We start from the raw sequence: 16304 nt of genomic DNA, 5'->3' as shown, positions 1-16304 counted from the left end.
ACTCCATTTTCATTAGGCTTCTACTGCAAACTAATTAGTTTCCTTCTCTGCAAGATAGATTAGACTAGATATTTCTAAGATTCTTTCAGTTCTGAAGTTTTGTAATCCTATGATCTTAACACTTACTCCTCTCAAACACATTCTATAGCTCGCCTCTATCCAAGAAGAATATATAAACTTCTTATCTTAGCATTCTAGGCCATGTTGTTTTCTAGTTTTATCTCTCATTGTTTCCTCCTTCACATGTCCTCTACTCTAGTCAAGCTGATTTATTAATTATCTGTTGAACACATCACTGTATCTTTGCATACTGAATGGAATGCCCCTTTCATCAGGTAGTCCTACTAATCAAACACACTAAGTCCTGGGATACCAATACAAAGAGTAAGACAATCCATATTTCTTAAGTTTACATTCTAATCCTATTTCCTACATGAAACCTTTCCTGACCATTTTGGCTTATGCCTTTCTCTAAACTCCCCTTCTAAGATATAATCATATTCTGACTCTAACATAGTCATTGGTCAAAATGTCTCTTCTTCCCAAATAGACTAGTTATGTCTATATTGGGCTGAACAGAGATCACACTTTTTGGCTTGTTTAGGATATAGCACGGTCTTTAATTTGCAATGCTTTCATTCAACAAATACTTATTAAGCACCTATGAATATACGAGGCAGTCAATATTCAAAGTGTCAGCCTTCTGCTCAAAGAGTTTACAACCCATGGAAGTGATGTGAAAGGAGCACAGAGAAACTTATATATAAGTCAAGAGTGTGATGGGGTAAAAAAAGTTCCTAAAAAGAAGTGTGTAATTGGAAAAATCTGAGGAGAGACTACTTTGAGTTGGGAAGAAAGAGGGGAATAGTCAGGGAAAGCGTTATGGTGGAGCTTGAATCTAATGTATGTAAGCCTGGAAGAAATAAAAATTCTAAAAGTGGAGATGAAGGAGTCATGGAAGAAATGTAAGGAGCAGGAGGCAGCAGATCAAATAAAGAAAACAGCTCATTATCTGGGTCAACTGGAACATAGAATGCATGGGAAATGAGGCTGGCCAGATAAGTCTTAGGATGCCAGGCTATCTTTTACCTTAATGGTACTAGGGAGTCATTGAAGGTTTCAGAGCAAGAAGAAAGTGACCAGATCAGACCTGATCTTGAGGATGATTATTCTGGCAAATCTGTGAAGGATGGATTTTAGAAGTATGGTTTTTAATAATGTTTGACTGATAACTGGATCGATACCATGATTCTTTGTACTAGGCAGTGTCTAGTACCTAGGTTGGGCAAGGTTCAATAAAAATATCTGATCACATGCTGAGCAAGATGAGCAGAGCCAGAAGAGTAGTGTGTACCCTAGCAGTAACATGGGGGTGATGATCAACCTTAATGGACTTGCTCATTCCATCAGTGCCATCTGTATCCAGAGAGTGAGTTATGGAGTTTGAACAAAGACCAAAGACTATTACCTTTAATTTTAAAAAAAAAACCTTATCTTATTATGTAATTTTGCTATTTCTTGTACTTTATTTTTCTTCCTAAAGGATATGATTTCTCTCTCATCACATTCAACTTAGATCAATGTATACCATGGAAACAATGTAAAGACTAACAGACTGCCTTCTGTGGGGTGGGGGGTGGGGAGGGAAGCAAGATAGGGGGAAAATTGTAAAATTCAAAATAAATAAAATCTTTCATTTATAAGAAAAGAAAGCAAAAAAAAGTCTGATCACAGAATCTCAGTAGTGAGAGAAGTCTTTGACACCATTTTGTTTGACTTCATCAGACCAAAAATTTCCTTTAAGATATTACCCAATTAGGGGGCAGCTAGGTGGCACAGTAGATAGAGCACCGGCCCTGAAGTCAGGAGTACTCTTTGTTCAAATCCGACCTCAGACACTTAATAATTACCTAGCTGTGTGGCCTTGGGCAAGCCACTTAACCCCATTGCCTTGCAAAAAAACCTAAAAAAAAAAAGATATTACTGAATCCCCTTCTAGTCTTTCTGGCTCCTGGTGCCACACCGGTGCTGGCTTCAGGAGGACAGGCACGGGGTAGACATGTACTACAAGTTCAGCAGCTTCACCCAGAAGCTGGCCGGGGCCTGGGCCTCCTCTGCCTACAGCCCTCAGGGTTTAAAACCTGTGGCATCCTCAGAATCACCACCTATTATATTTGCCACACCAACAAAATTTGCCTCAGAAATAGCTCTCTATGATTATGCTGGGAAAAACAAAGTTCCAGAACTGCAGAAATTTTTTCAGAAGTCCGATGGTCTACCTGTCCACTTGAAACACAGTCTACCCAACCAAATGCTCTATCAGACTACCATGGCTTTGGGAGGGACCATCTACTGCCTGATAGCTCTCTACATGGCTTCACAACCCAAAAATAAATGAATTGCATTTCATAATACTGATTTATTAACAAGAATTTTGGCATAAAACCCTTTGAATTGTCTATTTTCCTAATAGTGATTTTTTTGACCTGTGTAAGTTTATATTATTGAGAATGAATTAAAGGGCTAATCAATAAGGAAATATTTTGGTTGCTTTGTTTCTGAAAAGAAGAGGATTATTAGAACATTTTGAAGAGTTAGTTATTATTTAAGCAAAAGTGATGATGCCCTTTTAATTTAACCTCTCATATTTCTCCAAAGGTTGGCAGGCCAGCTCATTCATAACTCACTGTGATGAGGCCACCGGAGATTTCTGGTTGTGCCTACCAGCCCACAAGAGAGATTCTAAGTTGAGGAAGCTTTTCGGTCACCAGATGTGCTGGCTAAGGGAGGAGGGGATTCACTGAAGCCAGCAGGCCTTTAACATACTGGTACCAAAACTCTGTTCTTTCTGACACCACAGGTTTCACTGGAAATTTAATTAGTTATTAATTTGGGGAATTTTTTCATCTTGCAGCATGGTATTAATAGAAATTATTTTCTATTAACTATACATAATACCTGTAACTTTGTCATATAGTTTCAAAGGGGTTATATGCCTGATCTTTAAATATTCCAGAAATGAAGATTCTGTATTTATTCCACCATGGGAACAGAACAGCTGTTATTGAAAGTTTTGCACTTTGGACTGAACTGTTGTACAGTATTTACCTCTGGTTCTTCTTTACTCTTGTTAAATGCTGTAGCCTTATGGTATAATTTATTTTTTCTTGTGGAATAAATACAAGAATGAGAAGTTTAAAAAAAAAAAGATATTGCCCAATGAGGGGCGGCTAGGTGGTGCAGTGGATAGAGCACTGGGCCCTGGAGTCAGGAGTACCTGAGTTCAAATCTGACCTCAGACACTTAACAATTACCTAGCTGTGTGGCCTTGGGCAAGCCACTTAAGCCCATTGCCTTGCAAAAACCTAAAAAAAACTCCAGAAGATATTACCCAATGATTGGTCACCAAGTCTTTGCCACTCTCTAATGAGAGTGGTAGGACAAGATCCCTGCAAAGAGCCTGAGGCACCTCAGGACAGTATCTTTCTCTGTGTCAAGACTAAATCTTAACTTCCACTAGTGACTATCAGTTTGACCTTCTGGGCTTAGTAGAACAAGGCTGATCTCTCTTCCCCAGGGAAGCCCTTCACATACTTGAAAACCGCTATCAAGTCCTCTCTAAAGTCTTCTCCAAATTAGACATTTTTAGTTCCTTCAGATGATCCAAACATGATAGATTTTGTTATTATTGTTCATTCATGACCCCATTTGGGATGTTTGTGGGGTTTTTTGGCAATGATATTGTAGTGGATTGTCATTTCTTTGTCTACCTCATTTTACAGAGGAAACTGAGGCAAATAAAGTTAAATAACTTGCCCAGGGTGATGATATCTGTACTTTGTTCTTGAAGAAGATGACATCAGGGAGGTGATGCCATGACAAAAATGAATCATATCTGAGTGAGGAGGTGCTGTCCTGAGTCACCAGCCTCACTTTCTCATCCAGAGGCATCTGGGTCCAGTGACCAGATATGAATCAGGACTTAAGGGTTAAGTGATTTACCTAATGTCCCACAGCTAGTAAGTATCAAGGGTCTGAGGCCGGATTTGAACTCAGGAATAGGAGTATTCCTCACTCTAGGGTCAATACTCTCTCCACTGTGCCTCTTAATACTAATGCTGAGGGTGGCTAGGTGGCGCAGTGAATAGAGCACCGGCCTTGGAGTCAGGAGTACCTGGGTTCAAATCTGACCTCAGACACTTAATGACTGCCTAGCTGTGTGGCCTTGGGCAAGCCACTTAACCCCATTGCCTTGAAAAATGTTTAAAAAAAAAAAAGAAAGGAAAAATACCAATGCTGAGTGGTATATTAAAATCCACAACTCATTTATTTTAGTTTGTTTTTTTCCACTAGAACCTTTCTTACATACTGACACCGAACCAAAAGTGAATCTTCTTTAGTCATTCAATCATTCTGAATACACTTCCTGTGCTATTTATTAGACTACCCACATCCCTCCACCTTATTCACAAATTAGATGAAACTGTCTAATGCTTTGCCAGAATCTAAGCAAACTCTAGCTACAATGACCCTCCTGATCCTTTATGTTTCCCGAAATCATCTCTTCCTGTGAATACTTGCTGCTTTCTCACCTTAAACAGTGATAATCTCTACCCAAGGCAGGGTGGAGAGGAGAATAGGGGGAAGTCCATCCCAAGCTCTGTCCAGAGATATTAGTCTTTCAGGATCTCCAGAGTACCTGCTTCAAATTCCAGGACATCTCATGAAAGAATGACATTCCAAGCCCTTACCTGAGCCTGTGTGGGGCAGTGATATAGGGAATTCTGGTGGACAGTCCGAAGGTGCTTCATAAGATGATCTGGACCCAGGACCCAGCCCACCTGGACCAGAGGAAGAAAGGGATTTGATTCTTCCCTGAACCTTCTTTACATCTTCACTCTTGCTCTTAAGCCACTCAATCTTTCAGATTGCCATATTTTTCCAAGGCTTACCTTCCAACCGGTGACACTAAAAGTTTTTCCTGCACTGCCAATAGTCAAGGTGCGTTCCCACATTCCTGGAAGACTGGCTGCCAAGGAGAAGAGAAAGGAGCTGTTAAAGGGAATAAGAATAACTGAATGGGGGCAGCTAGGTGGGGAAGTGGATAGAGCACAGGCCCTGGAGTCAGGAGTACCTGAATTCAAATTTGACCTCAGACACTTAATGATTACCTAGCTGTGTGGCCTTGGGCAAGCCACTTAGCCCCATTTGCCTTGCAAAAAAAAACCCAAACAAACAAGAAAAACTGAATGGTCAAGTACTACAGGGTGGGCTGCAGCAGGCCAAGAGACCAAAGGCATTAAGGGGTCAGCTGGCTGCACAGCACAAGCAGTCTCTGTCTTTTAAAATTTTATTTTCTGCTGTTGCTCAGAACTCCTAATTATTTTTCATTTATTTTTTTAAATTATATTTAAAAATAGTTTTCAACATTCATTTTTGTGAAGTTTTTTCCCTTATACCTTTCCCTCCCCACCCTAGAATAGTAAGTAATCTAAGATAGGTTATACATGTACAATCATGTTACATATATTTCCATATTAGTCACATTAAAGGTGAAAATAATACGGTATGATCTGCATTCAGATACCATAGTTTTCTTTCTATAGATGTAGATGGCATTTTCCAAGGTCTTTTAGAATTGTCTTTGATTACTGTATTGCTGAGAAGAGCTAAGTCTACCATAGTTGATCATGCACAATGTTGCTGTTAAAAGTGTACAATATTCTTCTGGTTTTGCTCATTTCACTCAAAATCAGTTCATGTTATGGGGTGGCTAGGTGATGCAGTGGGCAGAGCACTGGCCCTAGAGTCGGGAGTCCCTGAGTTCAAATCTGGCCTCAGACACTTAATAATTACCTAGCTGTGTGGCCGAGCAAGCCACTTAACCCCATTGTCCTTGCAAAAACTAAAAAAACAAAAAAAATCAGTTCATGTTAGTTTTCCAGGTTTTTCTGAAATCTGTCTGCTCATCATTTATTATACAGTAATAATATTCTATTATATTTATACCATAACTTGTTCAGCCATTTCCCAATTAATGGGCACCCCTCAATTTCCAATTCTATACCATCATAAAAAAGAGCTGCTATGAATATTCTTATATAAGTGGGTCCTTTTCCCTTGTTTTGATCTCTTTGGGATAAAGACCTGATAGCAGTACAGTTAGAGCAAAGGGTATGCAGAGTCTGGTTGCCCTTTGGGCATAGTTCCAAATTACAGCCCTAAATCCTTACAAAGTAGTTTGTCTTTGCATCCATTCATGTGAGTCTTCCTGGGTTTTTCTGAAACATCCCCCATTCATCATTTCTTGTACCTAGGATCCACTAGCAATTTGCACATTCCATGTGTGCCAAGACCCATTCCAGAAGCATTGGAGGGCCTAGATTCTTTCTACTTGTGAGGATAAGGACAGAGAGCCTATTGTCCAGATAAATAAGAGGAAAGAAACTGGAGAGTAGTGATAAGACAAAATGAAGTGGGAAGATCAAAACAGACAACTGAACTTTGCCTTTTGCCTCATCTCCTAAGTAAATTAGTCCTTCAAGAAAAGACGAAAACAATGGTATCCAGGTGAAGTAGGTGGAATTCAAAAACAAAGTGAAGTGAGGTGGGGAGAACTAAAGAGATAAATGAATTTCCTGTAACATTCCAGGATCCTGTCTACTAAATAATGAAGCCTCCCTCTCCTCTTAGGAAAAAAGTCAATACAAGTAGAGGAAGGGATCTGAAGAGTATCAGGTAGGTGAAACAAGGGAGGCAGATCCCACTGGATGGTTCGTCTTTGTGTTTTTTGTCTGCTAGATCAATTAAGCTTGCTACTGAATTGGAAACAGAGCATCAGCAGCCAGGATTAGATCAGTAGATTGGAAGTATTTGGAAATCAACCAGACAAAATAAGGTAGTAATTCTATTTTTTATTTTGTCCCAAGTTCTTCTGTTTTGCAAAACTGGGTTGTCTCTGCTTCTGGGTGTTAAATGCCAAATAGGAACAGAAAGCTTAGCATCCAGAGAAATAAAAGGATGTAGCTAAAGACTGGCAAAATCAAGGGGGTACTTCATTAGAATAACTTCTCACAGGGAGACCCTTTAATCATCCCAGGCCTTAGACATAAGTGATGAGAGAGATATCCAAAAGAAGACAAAAGACAAATTGACCTTGTTTTCAGGAAGTATGAAAAGCTGGGAATATTAACTGCTTTCAGCCTCTGTCCTATATGAAAAAGTGAGAGTGTGGGGGCGGCTAGGTGGCACAGTGGATAAAGCACCGGCCTTGGAGTCAGGAGTACCTAGGTTCAAATCCTGTCTCAGACACTTAATAATTACCTAGCTGTGTGGCCTTGGGCAAGCCACTTAACCCCATTTGCCTTGCAAAAAAACCTAAAAAAAAATGAGAGTGCTGGAGGAAACCCTTTGCTTACTGGATTAAGGAGATCCTTGAAAGAATGAATAAATAAGTACATTAAGGAGAAAAGAAAGATGAAAACATGTAGTGATGCAAAGGGCAATTTTCACTTCTGTCAGGTGCTTGGAGGGTTATAGAATAATGTCAAAAGACTCTCTGGAGCTCTAGAAAAGGCCTGAGGCTCTTCCCAGGGAAGGTGGGGATGGCTAGACTAACCTAAACTGTTCCAATTTAGGTTCCAAGGAATGAAGTGAGGTGGGGAGAACTAATAAGATAAGTGAATTTCCTGTAACATTCCTGGATAGACAGGAGAACAACCAGTAATGGCTGGAAGGAGAAATGGTGAATAGTGTTGGTTGGTGACTCTCTGCTGAGGGTTTTGAGGACAACCTGAGGTTAACAAAAATGAGGTCAGCTGTTTTCTCAAAAATTGTCAAAGTTGATGTCCACTACTCACCTCTGGTAATTCAAGAGATAACAAAGGTTATCACTAAAAGGTACCTACCTAGAGAATTATTAAAGATTATTAAGTCCTGGGTCAAACCACCCTTCAAAACCCTGAAGACTTTTGAAGCACAGATGATATTTTTATCATTACCACTCATTGATGGTAAGGAATTCAGAAAACAAAGGCAGACATGAAAAGTAAACAACTGGCTAAAAAAAAGATCATGCTTATGAATGGGATTTGGACTTTTGGACTGTTACTAAAAATATAGTTATGATGGGCTCTTGGACAGGAATGGAATGTGCCTTAAGAAGGGCCAATAAAAACATCCTTTTTGAGAATCTATGGAATCTAATCAGGAGAATTTTAAACTGGAAAAAAGGAGTGAGAGAGAGAAAAAAATCTCACAAAGATCTGGCAAATTTGGTGCCACAGGGAGTCACAGGTATACCTTAGAAAGAGATAGGGGGCGGCTAGGTGGCATAGTGGATAAAGCACTGGCCTTGGAGTCAGGAGTACCTGGGTTCAAATCAGGTCTCAGAATAATTACCTAGCTGTGTGGCCTTGGGCAAGCCACTTAACCCCATTTGCCTTGCAAAAACCTTAAAAAAAAAAAAAGAAAGAGATAGGGAAGACACTGAAGGCAATATCCAAGAAGGGAGCCAGCAACAAAGTTTGAAATGTCAGATGGCTATATGTGAAAGCACAAAGTCTGGGAAATAAAGCAAAATGGAAGGAGGCCAGAGGACGTGGCTTAACCACTCCCTATCTGTGACCTTAGGCAAATTACTTAACTTCTCTAGGTTCCAAATTTCTTATCTATGAAATGAGGAACTCAGTCTTTGATCTTGTTGCCTCTGGGATGAAATGTAAGATTCCCAACCTGTCTCCAAACCACCTTTCTGGACTTGTTATTCATTATTCTTGCACTTCACCTAGTGGACTCCTATCTCTGCCTTTTCACCAGCAATTATGTGATTGGACTATACTTCCTCTTAACTTCAACCTCTGAGGACCTCAGGTTTCCTTCAAAATTCTTCTCAAGCTGCTTTCTACATGAAACTTTCTTGATTCCCCTCCTTCAGTCCCAGCCCAAGATCTGTTGTTCTCCCTCAAGTAGAATGTAAAAGACCCTGAGGATAGGGACTGATTCATTTGACTTTGTATCTTCAGAGTCTAGTACAGAAGCTTAATAAATGCTTGCAGATTTGACTGAGCATCTAGCTGCCACCATGAATCCATGTCACTAGGCCTGAATGCACAAGAATCTCCAAGAACTATCAGATAGATAGAATGACCCTGAATTGCTATCATCCATGGGGAGAAGTGATGAAGAACTGAAGAAAAGTAACTTATCTCATTTTCCAAAAAGGGAAGAGGGAAGAATGGGTAAATGATAGCCTGGGAAACTTGACATCAATTTCAGGAAATTATTATTATTTAAAAGATAGTTGAGGCATTCAGAAAGGGAAGCAGTGATCATTAAAAGCTAGCAGGTCAGCCTTATATCCCTTTTGCCAGGCAACTAGTCTGGTAGACCTTCCAAAGGATTGATGGAAGGAAGAAAAAAATTCCCTGAGGGAGGGGTGGAGGCCCTGATAGCTATCTTTAATTATATGAGGAACTGTCCCATAGGAGAGGGATTAGACTGATTCTGTTTGGTCCTAGAGGGCAAAACCAATGGATAGAAGTTTCAAAGACATAGAATTAAGCTTAGGAATGGGAAGCCACAGAACCACTCTTGTCAGGGATGTTAAACTGGAATTCTTTTCCATATGTGGTTTGCAGTACATGGGCCCCCCAAACCCTCTACAATTGTAAACTTAATCGAATCTTTTATAGATTAAAGGGAATTCTACAGGCATAGCATACTTGGATTACAGTAAAGCATTTAAACAAAATCTCAAGTGATTCCTGTGGAAAGGATGAGCTTAGATGATTTGATAGATGGATTTTGAACTGGCTGAATCTCTTCACCAAAGAACCATCATTAATGGGTTGATGTCAACTTGGTAGTTTCTAGAGAAGGGGCCCAGGGATATGTCCTTGGCCTCAAGCTATTTAATGCTTTAACACTGCCTCAAATGAAGGCATAGAGAGTATGCTTATCAAATTGGAAGAAAACAAGTTTAGAGGGGTTAGTAATATGGTGGATGATGAAGCTGGCACCAAACAGATTTTTAACTGAAGTTAGAACTGAGATGAATCAGATGGACTCCAACAGGGATAAATGTCAATTTCTACACTTGTCCTGGATTAAAAACAATCAACTTCAAAAGTAAATGAGTGGAAACAGTTAAGTAAGGTAGTGGATAAAGCACTATCCCTGGAGTTAGGAGAACTTGAGTTTTCAAATCCAGCCTCAGATACGTACTAGCTGTATGATCCTAGGCATGTCATTTAACCCCAACTTGCTTCCCTTCAACAAAAAATGTATAAGAGTAGAGAAATAAGGCTTCACAATGATTTCTGTGGGAAAAGATATGGGGGCTCTAGGTGAGTTTCAACTTGATGGGGTTATCCATTGGGCCTCTGTATGTTCTTGACCACTACCACCATTCTTTTGTTAAATACTTTGATCAGCCAACAGGCAAGGTTGTGTTGGAGCAAAGTTTTTAAGTAAGCCGAAATTGCTCACATTATTCTAGGCTGATTTAAGGGAGTAACTGAATTCAGGATTAGGGAAGTAATCATGCCATGATTTTCTTGTCTTGATCAGGTCACATCTGGATGACTGTGTTAAGTTCTGGGCACCCCAGTTTAGAAAAGATACAGACAGACTGGAGGCTTATCCAGAAGAGAGTGACCAGGGTGTTGAGAGTACTGGACACTTTGTGTGTGATGTGGATTGGTTCAAAGAATTGACAGGCTTAGCCTGGGAGAAGTGAAAACTTTCATAACTGTCATCTTCAACTATTTGAAGGGCTGCAGGGGGAAGAGGATAAAGTGTGTGTTGCTTGGTTCCAGAAGGCAGAACCAGGAGTAATGACATCTTAGAAAAGATTCAGATTTGATGATGATGATGATGATGGCAATGTTTGTCCCTTGTTCTTGAAGAAGACCATGACATCAGGGAGGTTGATGCTATAACATATACATGAATTGGATTTGAGTGAGGAGGTTCTGTGCTATGTCACCAACCTCACTTTCTCCTCCTCTAGAGCCACCTGGGTCCAGGATGACTAGAGATGGCCCTGGATATGAGGTAATCAGGGTGAAGTGACTTGTCCAGGGTCATACAACTAGTAAGGGTCAAATGTCTGAGGCTGGATTTGAATTGCTGCTTTCCTAACTCCAAGGTCAGTGCTTTATCCACTGTTCCATTTAGCTATCCTTATTCAGATTTAAAGAATATAAGGAAAAACTTTGCAATGTTTAAAGTCACTACCAAATGAAGTGGGCTGCCTTGAGAGAGTTTCCTCTCCCTGGAGGCCTTCAAGCTAAGACTGAATGACCAGTGGATCAGAATGCCCTCAAGAACCTGTGGTTCTCTTCTGAACTCTGTGTTGTCCCCCCTGGATGTGGCACAATGTTTTACTATCAGAAAGCATGAAAGAATGCTTGGTAAATTTGCTTTTCTTTGTATCTCCAGTGCTTGGTTCTGTCAGGTACTCTTATATTCAGAAAAGGATAATGTCCAAGCTTGGCATACCTATGCTGATGTGTTTCTCTTCATCATACATCAACCACTGGTAAACCTCATCTGAGAAACAGAGGACATCGTGCTTTCTGCACATATTTGCTATTATTTCCAGTTCTTCTCTTCTGAACACCTGTAAGGAAAAGGACAGAGAGGAGAGAGGAGAAAAAAAAATAGACCTCTGATAGAATTCTTTCCAGCAGGCACCCACCCTACTCCTAGGAAGGAGGAGAGGACCACAGATAGCAATTAAATTCAGAACCCAAAATGGTAGAAAACAACTCAGCTCCAGTTAAAGGGGAAGGAAGTATATTATAATAAATTAGAAAGATCACTGAACTTAGTCAATACACCTGAGTTCAAGTCCCAGCTCCCTTTGCTATATGACCTCAGGAAGGTCATTTCACTTTTCCATGCCTCTATTTCTCTCTTCTGTCAAATAAGATATTTTATCTACACAACCTCACAGGGTTACTGGGAGCATCAAATAAGGTAATGGATATAATGTTTATTTTGTAAACCTTAAAATGTTATATAGATATATGCTAGAATTAGGCAGGAAGCAAAATAAAGTGGTAGAGAGCTAGTATTGGCTCAGGTTGTAGTGTCTTAGGGACTCAAGAACTAGGTTCAAGTTGTGGTTCTGATCCAAGAGCTGTGTGTGATCATGGACAAATTACCTAATCTTTCAGTATGACACTGTTAAATCCCCAAGATATAACTTAGAAATGCTAATATACATTGATGGAGAGGGTTTCCACAATGAAAGATTGGATAAATTTCTTCCAGGACTTCTCAAGAAAAGTATAACATTTACCTTGCCCAAAGGGTTGTTGGGTGAATTGATGACAATAGCTTTGGTCCGGGAAGTGAACTTGCTAGCCAACTCAGCTGGATCTAACTGCCAGTCATGGCTGGATAACAGCTGACCATCCTGGGCTGGTGGCTAGTAAAAGAAGCCAGAACTGCCTTCAGTTTCCAAAGCTAGTCTTCTTCCTTCCCTGATGCCACCTTCTCTTCACTCTCTTACTTTCTCCCATGTGGCCCCATCTACCAATCCCCAAAACAGGATTCAGCTACATTTGCTTCCTACAATCTGGCCCTTGAATCCCACCCCGCCTGGGGTTCCTTGAAATGCTCACAGGTCGCAGAGGCACAAACACAGGACGGCCACCAGCCATCTTTGTCATGGGTTCATAGCAGTCAAAATAGGGTTCAATGAGAATGACCTGGGGACATTTTGAATGAAGGTAAGGGAAGTCACTCTATACAGAACTCCCTGCCCTCAGACCTCCATCTCCCCACTATCTCCACCTCTCACCTCATCTCCTTCATCCACTAGGGCCTGGAAAGCATAAAAGAGGGCCCCATAGGCACCCACTGTCACAAGCACATTCTTTAAGGGATCCAAGTCTTGTTCCAGCATTTTCCCAAAGAACTGAGCCAGGATCTTTACCAGAGGAGGGTGACCCTGTAGTGGGAATCAAAAGGATCTGCCAAGGTCAGAGATCACCAGTTTGTCTTCCTGGTTGGAAGAGTTTTTTTTCCCCTTTCATCCCTTTTGGTTTGGGACTCAAATCCCCATTTTTAGGAGGAAGGCAAATATGCAGAAAGGCCATGTAAGTGTAGTCATGATATTCAGGTTAGATGGGGGTAGGGTGGATCAGGGACAGACTGAGGAAGAGGTGCCTGGGCAGGAAAGAGGAGAGGGAGACGCACAAAACCACGAGTGTACTGATTGAGCATGATGTCTCCGCTGACAGATTGTCTGAATGCTTCCATGGAGAATTCTGGAGGTGCAAAATCAGGGAATCCCTGGCCCAGGTTCACAGCCTCATTCTCATTTGCCAGCTGCACAAACTCCACCCTAAGGTGGGAAAAGAAAACCAGGAAAAATAGAATTAGGGAACAAGGACTAGCATGTCCAGGGTCTTGGACAGAAGGGGAAGGACACTGATGGCTGGTCTATTCTATGACCCCAAAGGGATATTCTAGAATGAAGCCAGAGCACAGAATGGGGCACAGGTTCAGCTAAGAGGGACCTTACACTCCAACTCCCTCATTATATAGATGAGTAAACTGAGGTCCAGAGAGATGATTTTTTGAGCACCCTTTGTAAAGTCATCTTTCATGGCCCACTGGGCTCTGTAGGAAGATTTCTATGAAAAGTCCAGATTCTCAGGAAGCCCTTGAGCTTCTAGTCACATAGTAATGAAGTGGAGACCCCACTGCTCATGTCCATTACTACCCTTCAGGAGAGGCAAGAAGCTAGGCCAAAAGACACTTTATTCATCCTTAAAGGTGCTTAGAAGGGCTATGTATATAAAGATAGCAACTGAACTGGTATTTTGTTAGCATGGGGAACTCCTAGTGGAGAAAATATCTTTGATCAATGTAGGTCAACACCTTCTGTGCTTAGAACATTGAGGTGACCTGCCCAGGGTTTCACAGCAAGGATGCATCAAAGGCAGGACTCATGCCTTCCTGGTTCAAAGTCAGCTTAACTTGGTTCCTTTCCAGCTTTTCCATTCATCACAGAAAGGTAGCACATGAGGTAGTACTGGGCCTGGAACCCAAGAAGTCCTAGGTTCAAATTCAGTCTCAAACTGATTATATAACCCTGGATGAGTCACTTAACTTTGGTTTGTCACAGTTTCCTCATTTGTAAAATGGGAAAAATAATAACACCTACTTCCTAGGATTGTTATGAGGATAAAATGAAATATTCATGAAGCTATTTTCAAACTTAGCTGCTATTATTACTATAAACTTATACTTGGAACAGAACCAGAAGACCATTGTATAGATTAACAGCAACACTGTGTGATGATCAACTGTGATAGACTGCTGAGTGTATCCTCTCAGTAATGCAGTGATCAAGGACAATTCTAACTGTTAATAGAAAATGGCATCCACATTCAGAAAAAAAAGGCTAGAGTCTGAATATAGACCCAAGCATAAATTTTCATTTTTTAAAAATTTGCTTCTTTTGTTTTTCCTCCCCTTTAGTTCTGATTCTTCTTTCACAAAATGACTAATTTAAAATGTTAAACATAATTATTCAAGTATAACCTATATCAGATTACTCATTGTCATGGGGAGAGGAGAGGGAAGGAAGGGTGGGAGAAAAATGTGGAACTCAAAAACTTACAAAAAAGATGAATATTGAAAACTATCTTTGCATGTAATAGAAAAAATAAAATAACATTAAAAAAAAACAAACTCACACTTGATTCTCTTTTATGTACTCTAAGACCCAGTGACATTGATCTCCTTGCTGTACCTCATGTACCTATGTGCATTTTCTTTTTATATTTTGGGGAGGCATTTGGGTTTATTCAGGGTCACTTAGCTAGTGAGTCAAATGTCTGAAGCTGGATATGAACTTGGGTTGTCCTCTTGACTCCAGGGTTTCCTGGCTGCTCCCCCACTCCCTTTTTAAACTCTACGCATTTTCACTGGCTGTCTCCCATATCTGGAATGTTCTTCTGCCTCATTTCTACCTTGACCTCCTTCTTCAAGTCAATGCTAAAATGTTGCTTTCTGTAGCAAGATTTTCCCAGGTCCTCCTTAGTGCTAGGGAGCTTCCTTGTGATGTTATTTCCAGTTTGCCATACATATATGTAAAATTATTTGTACATAGTTTTTAATAGATTATTTTTGCCTTTATTTGAAGGCCTGGGACATAGTAAATTCCTGGCCAATTAAAAAATGGTCAGCTGACTAATGTAACCTCATTTTCTCATTCTGTTCTCTTCTGTCCTCAAAAATGAGCTCTTAGCACATTGCACTGCACATAGTAAGGGCTAAATAAATGTTAGCTATTATTAGCTATTACTATTACTGGTGTCTTCTATGTGTCTATTCCTTCTCCTCTTGTAAATTCTGAGAAGAGGGAAGGGATTAATTATTAAATATTATGTTTAATATTTTGATTCTCACAACCATTTATGACCCCCTTTTTACTTGAGGAAATGAGGCAGATAGTGGTAAAATAACTTGCTAAGGATAAATACAATCTCATTGATTTTTGCATGTTCCCTAACATCCCTCAGTGTTGAATGAATGACAGCAAACCCTTTACCTCTAAGAATTCATTCACTAATGACCTCAACTCAGGACAATGGATACTCCTATTGCTTAGAGCTTGGCAGACGATTCCCTAGTCCTCTCAGTTCTCAGTTAACCTGCTTCCCTAACCCAGGGATCCACAGTGCTAGCTCATTAACTCCTCCCCCTCCCACTTCTGAGAAATTCCCGGCAAATCTTTCTCACCATTGGAAGGCTGGGGTGGGGAGTGTAGGATAGACAAATCTAAGTACACATCTGTGTAGGCTGAAAGCTTGCGAAATCCCAGGGCTCAATGTCTGCATTCCCCTCCCCCACACTAAATTGGTTTAGTGCTTTAGTTATTTTCCACCTCAAAAGAAAGTCACCAGACCCAATGTCTTTTTAAGGCAGATTCCAGTTGAAACCTTTGCCACTTCTGCCATCCCAATACCCATTCTTGCTATTTCACACATTTTTTTTGTCCTAGATCATTAAAGGTTCTGGGCAATTCTTTTGTGTCTCTTCCCTCCCCCCCCAGCCTCAGCCTTTACTCACCAAGGGTTCTTGTCAATGCCCTCCAGTCTTCGGGCCTGCACTTGCTTAAACATTGTGACCTAAAGAGGTAAAGAAAAAGACAGAACAAGGGCACACGTGCCAGCTGGGATGAGAGAAGTTTCCTTCCTCAGGGAAAAGTAGAATATTTCTCCCTCCCCAGTGACTTCTGCTCCAGCCAGTCATCCTTAGCTCCACCCCAACACCTTGAT

The 16304-nt window shown here is 40.6% G+C and overlaps 1 protein-coding gene and 1 pseudogene across 5 annotated transcripts in view; one reads left to right on the top strand and one right to left on the bottom strand.

Annotated features, from left to right (window-relative positions):
* Positions 1–16304, bottom strand: part of KYAT1 (kynurenine aminotransferase 1) — a 66856-nt gene that overhangs the window by 11801 nt on the left and 38751 nt on the right. For all 5 annotated transcript variants that reach the window (XM_074210994.1, XM_074210995.1, XM_074210991.1 and 2 more), the window contains 8 exons: positions 16096–16154; positions 13210–13357; positions 12812–12961; positions 12633–12719; positions 12308–12436; positions 11503–11623; positions 4953–5029; positions 4752–4841 (listed from right to left, as the gene is read on the bottom strand). In XM_074210994.1, coding sequence (XP_074067095.1) covers positions 4752–4841; positions 4953–5029; positions 11503–11623; positions 12308–12436; positions 12633–12719; positions 12812–12961; positions 13210–13357; positions 16096–16154 — 861 coding nt within the window. The remainder of the gene's footprint in view (positions 1–4751; positions 4842–4952; positions 5030–11502; positions 11624–12307; positions 12437–12632; positions 12720–12811; positions 12962–13209; positions 13358–16095; positions 16155–16304) is intronic.
* LOC141505293 (cytochrome c oxidase subunit 7A2-like, mitochondrial pseudogene) lies at positions 1984–2398 on the top strand (annotated as a pseudogene).

The sequence above is a fragment of the Macrotis lagotis genome, chromosome 1 (genome assembly GCF_037893015.1).
Source record: "Macrotis lagotis isolate mMagLag1 chromosome 1, bilby.v1.9.chrom.fasta, whole genome shotgun sequence".
NCBI lineage: Eukaryota > Metazoa > Chordata > Mammalia > Peramelemorphia > Peramelidae > Macrotis > Macrotis lagotis.
The sequence above is the reverse complement of the archived record's forward strand: the minus strand, read 5'-3'. Positions and strand labels throughout refer to the sequence as shown.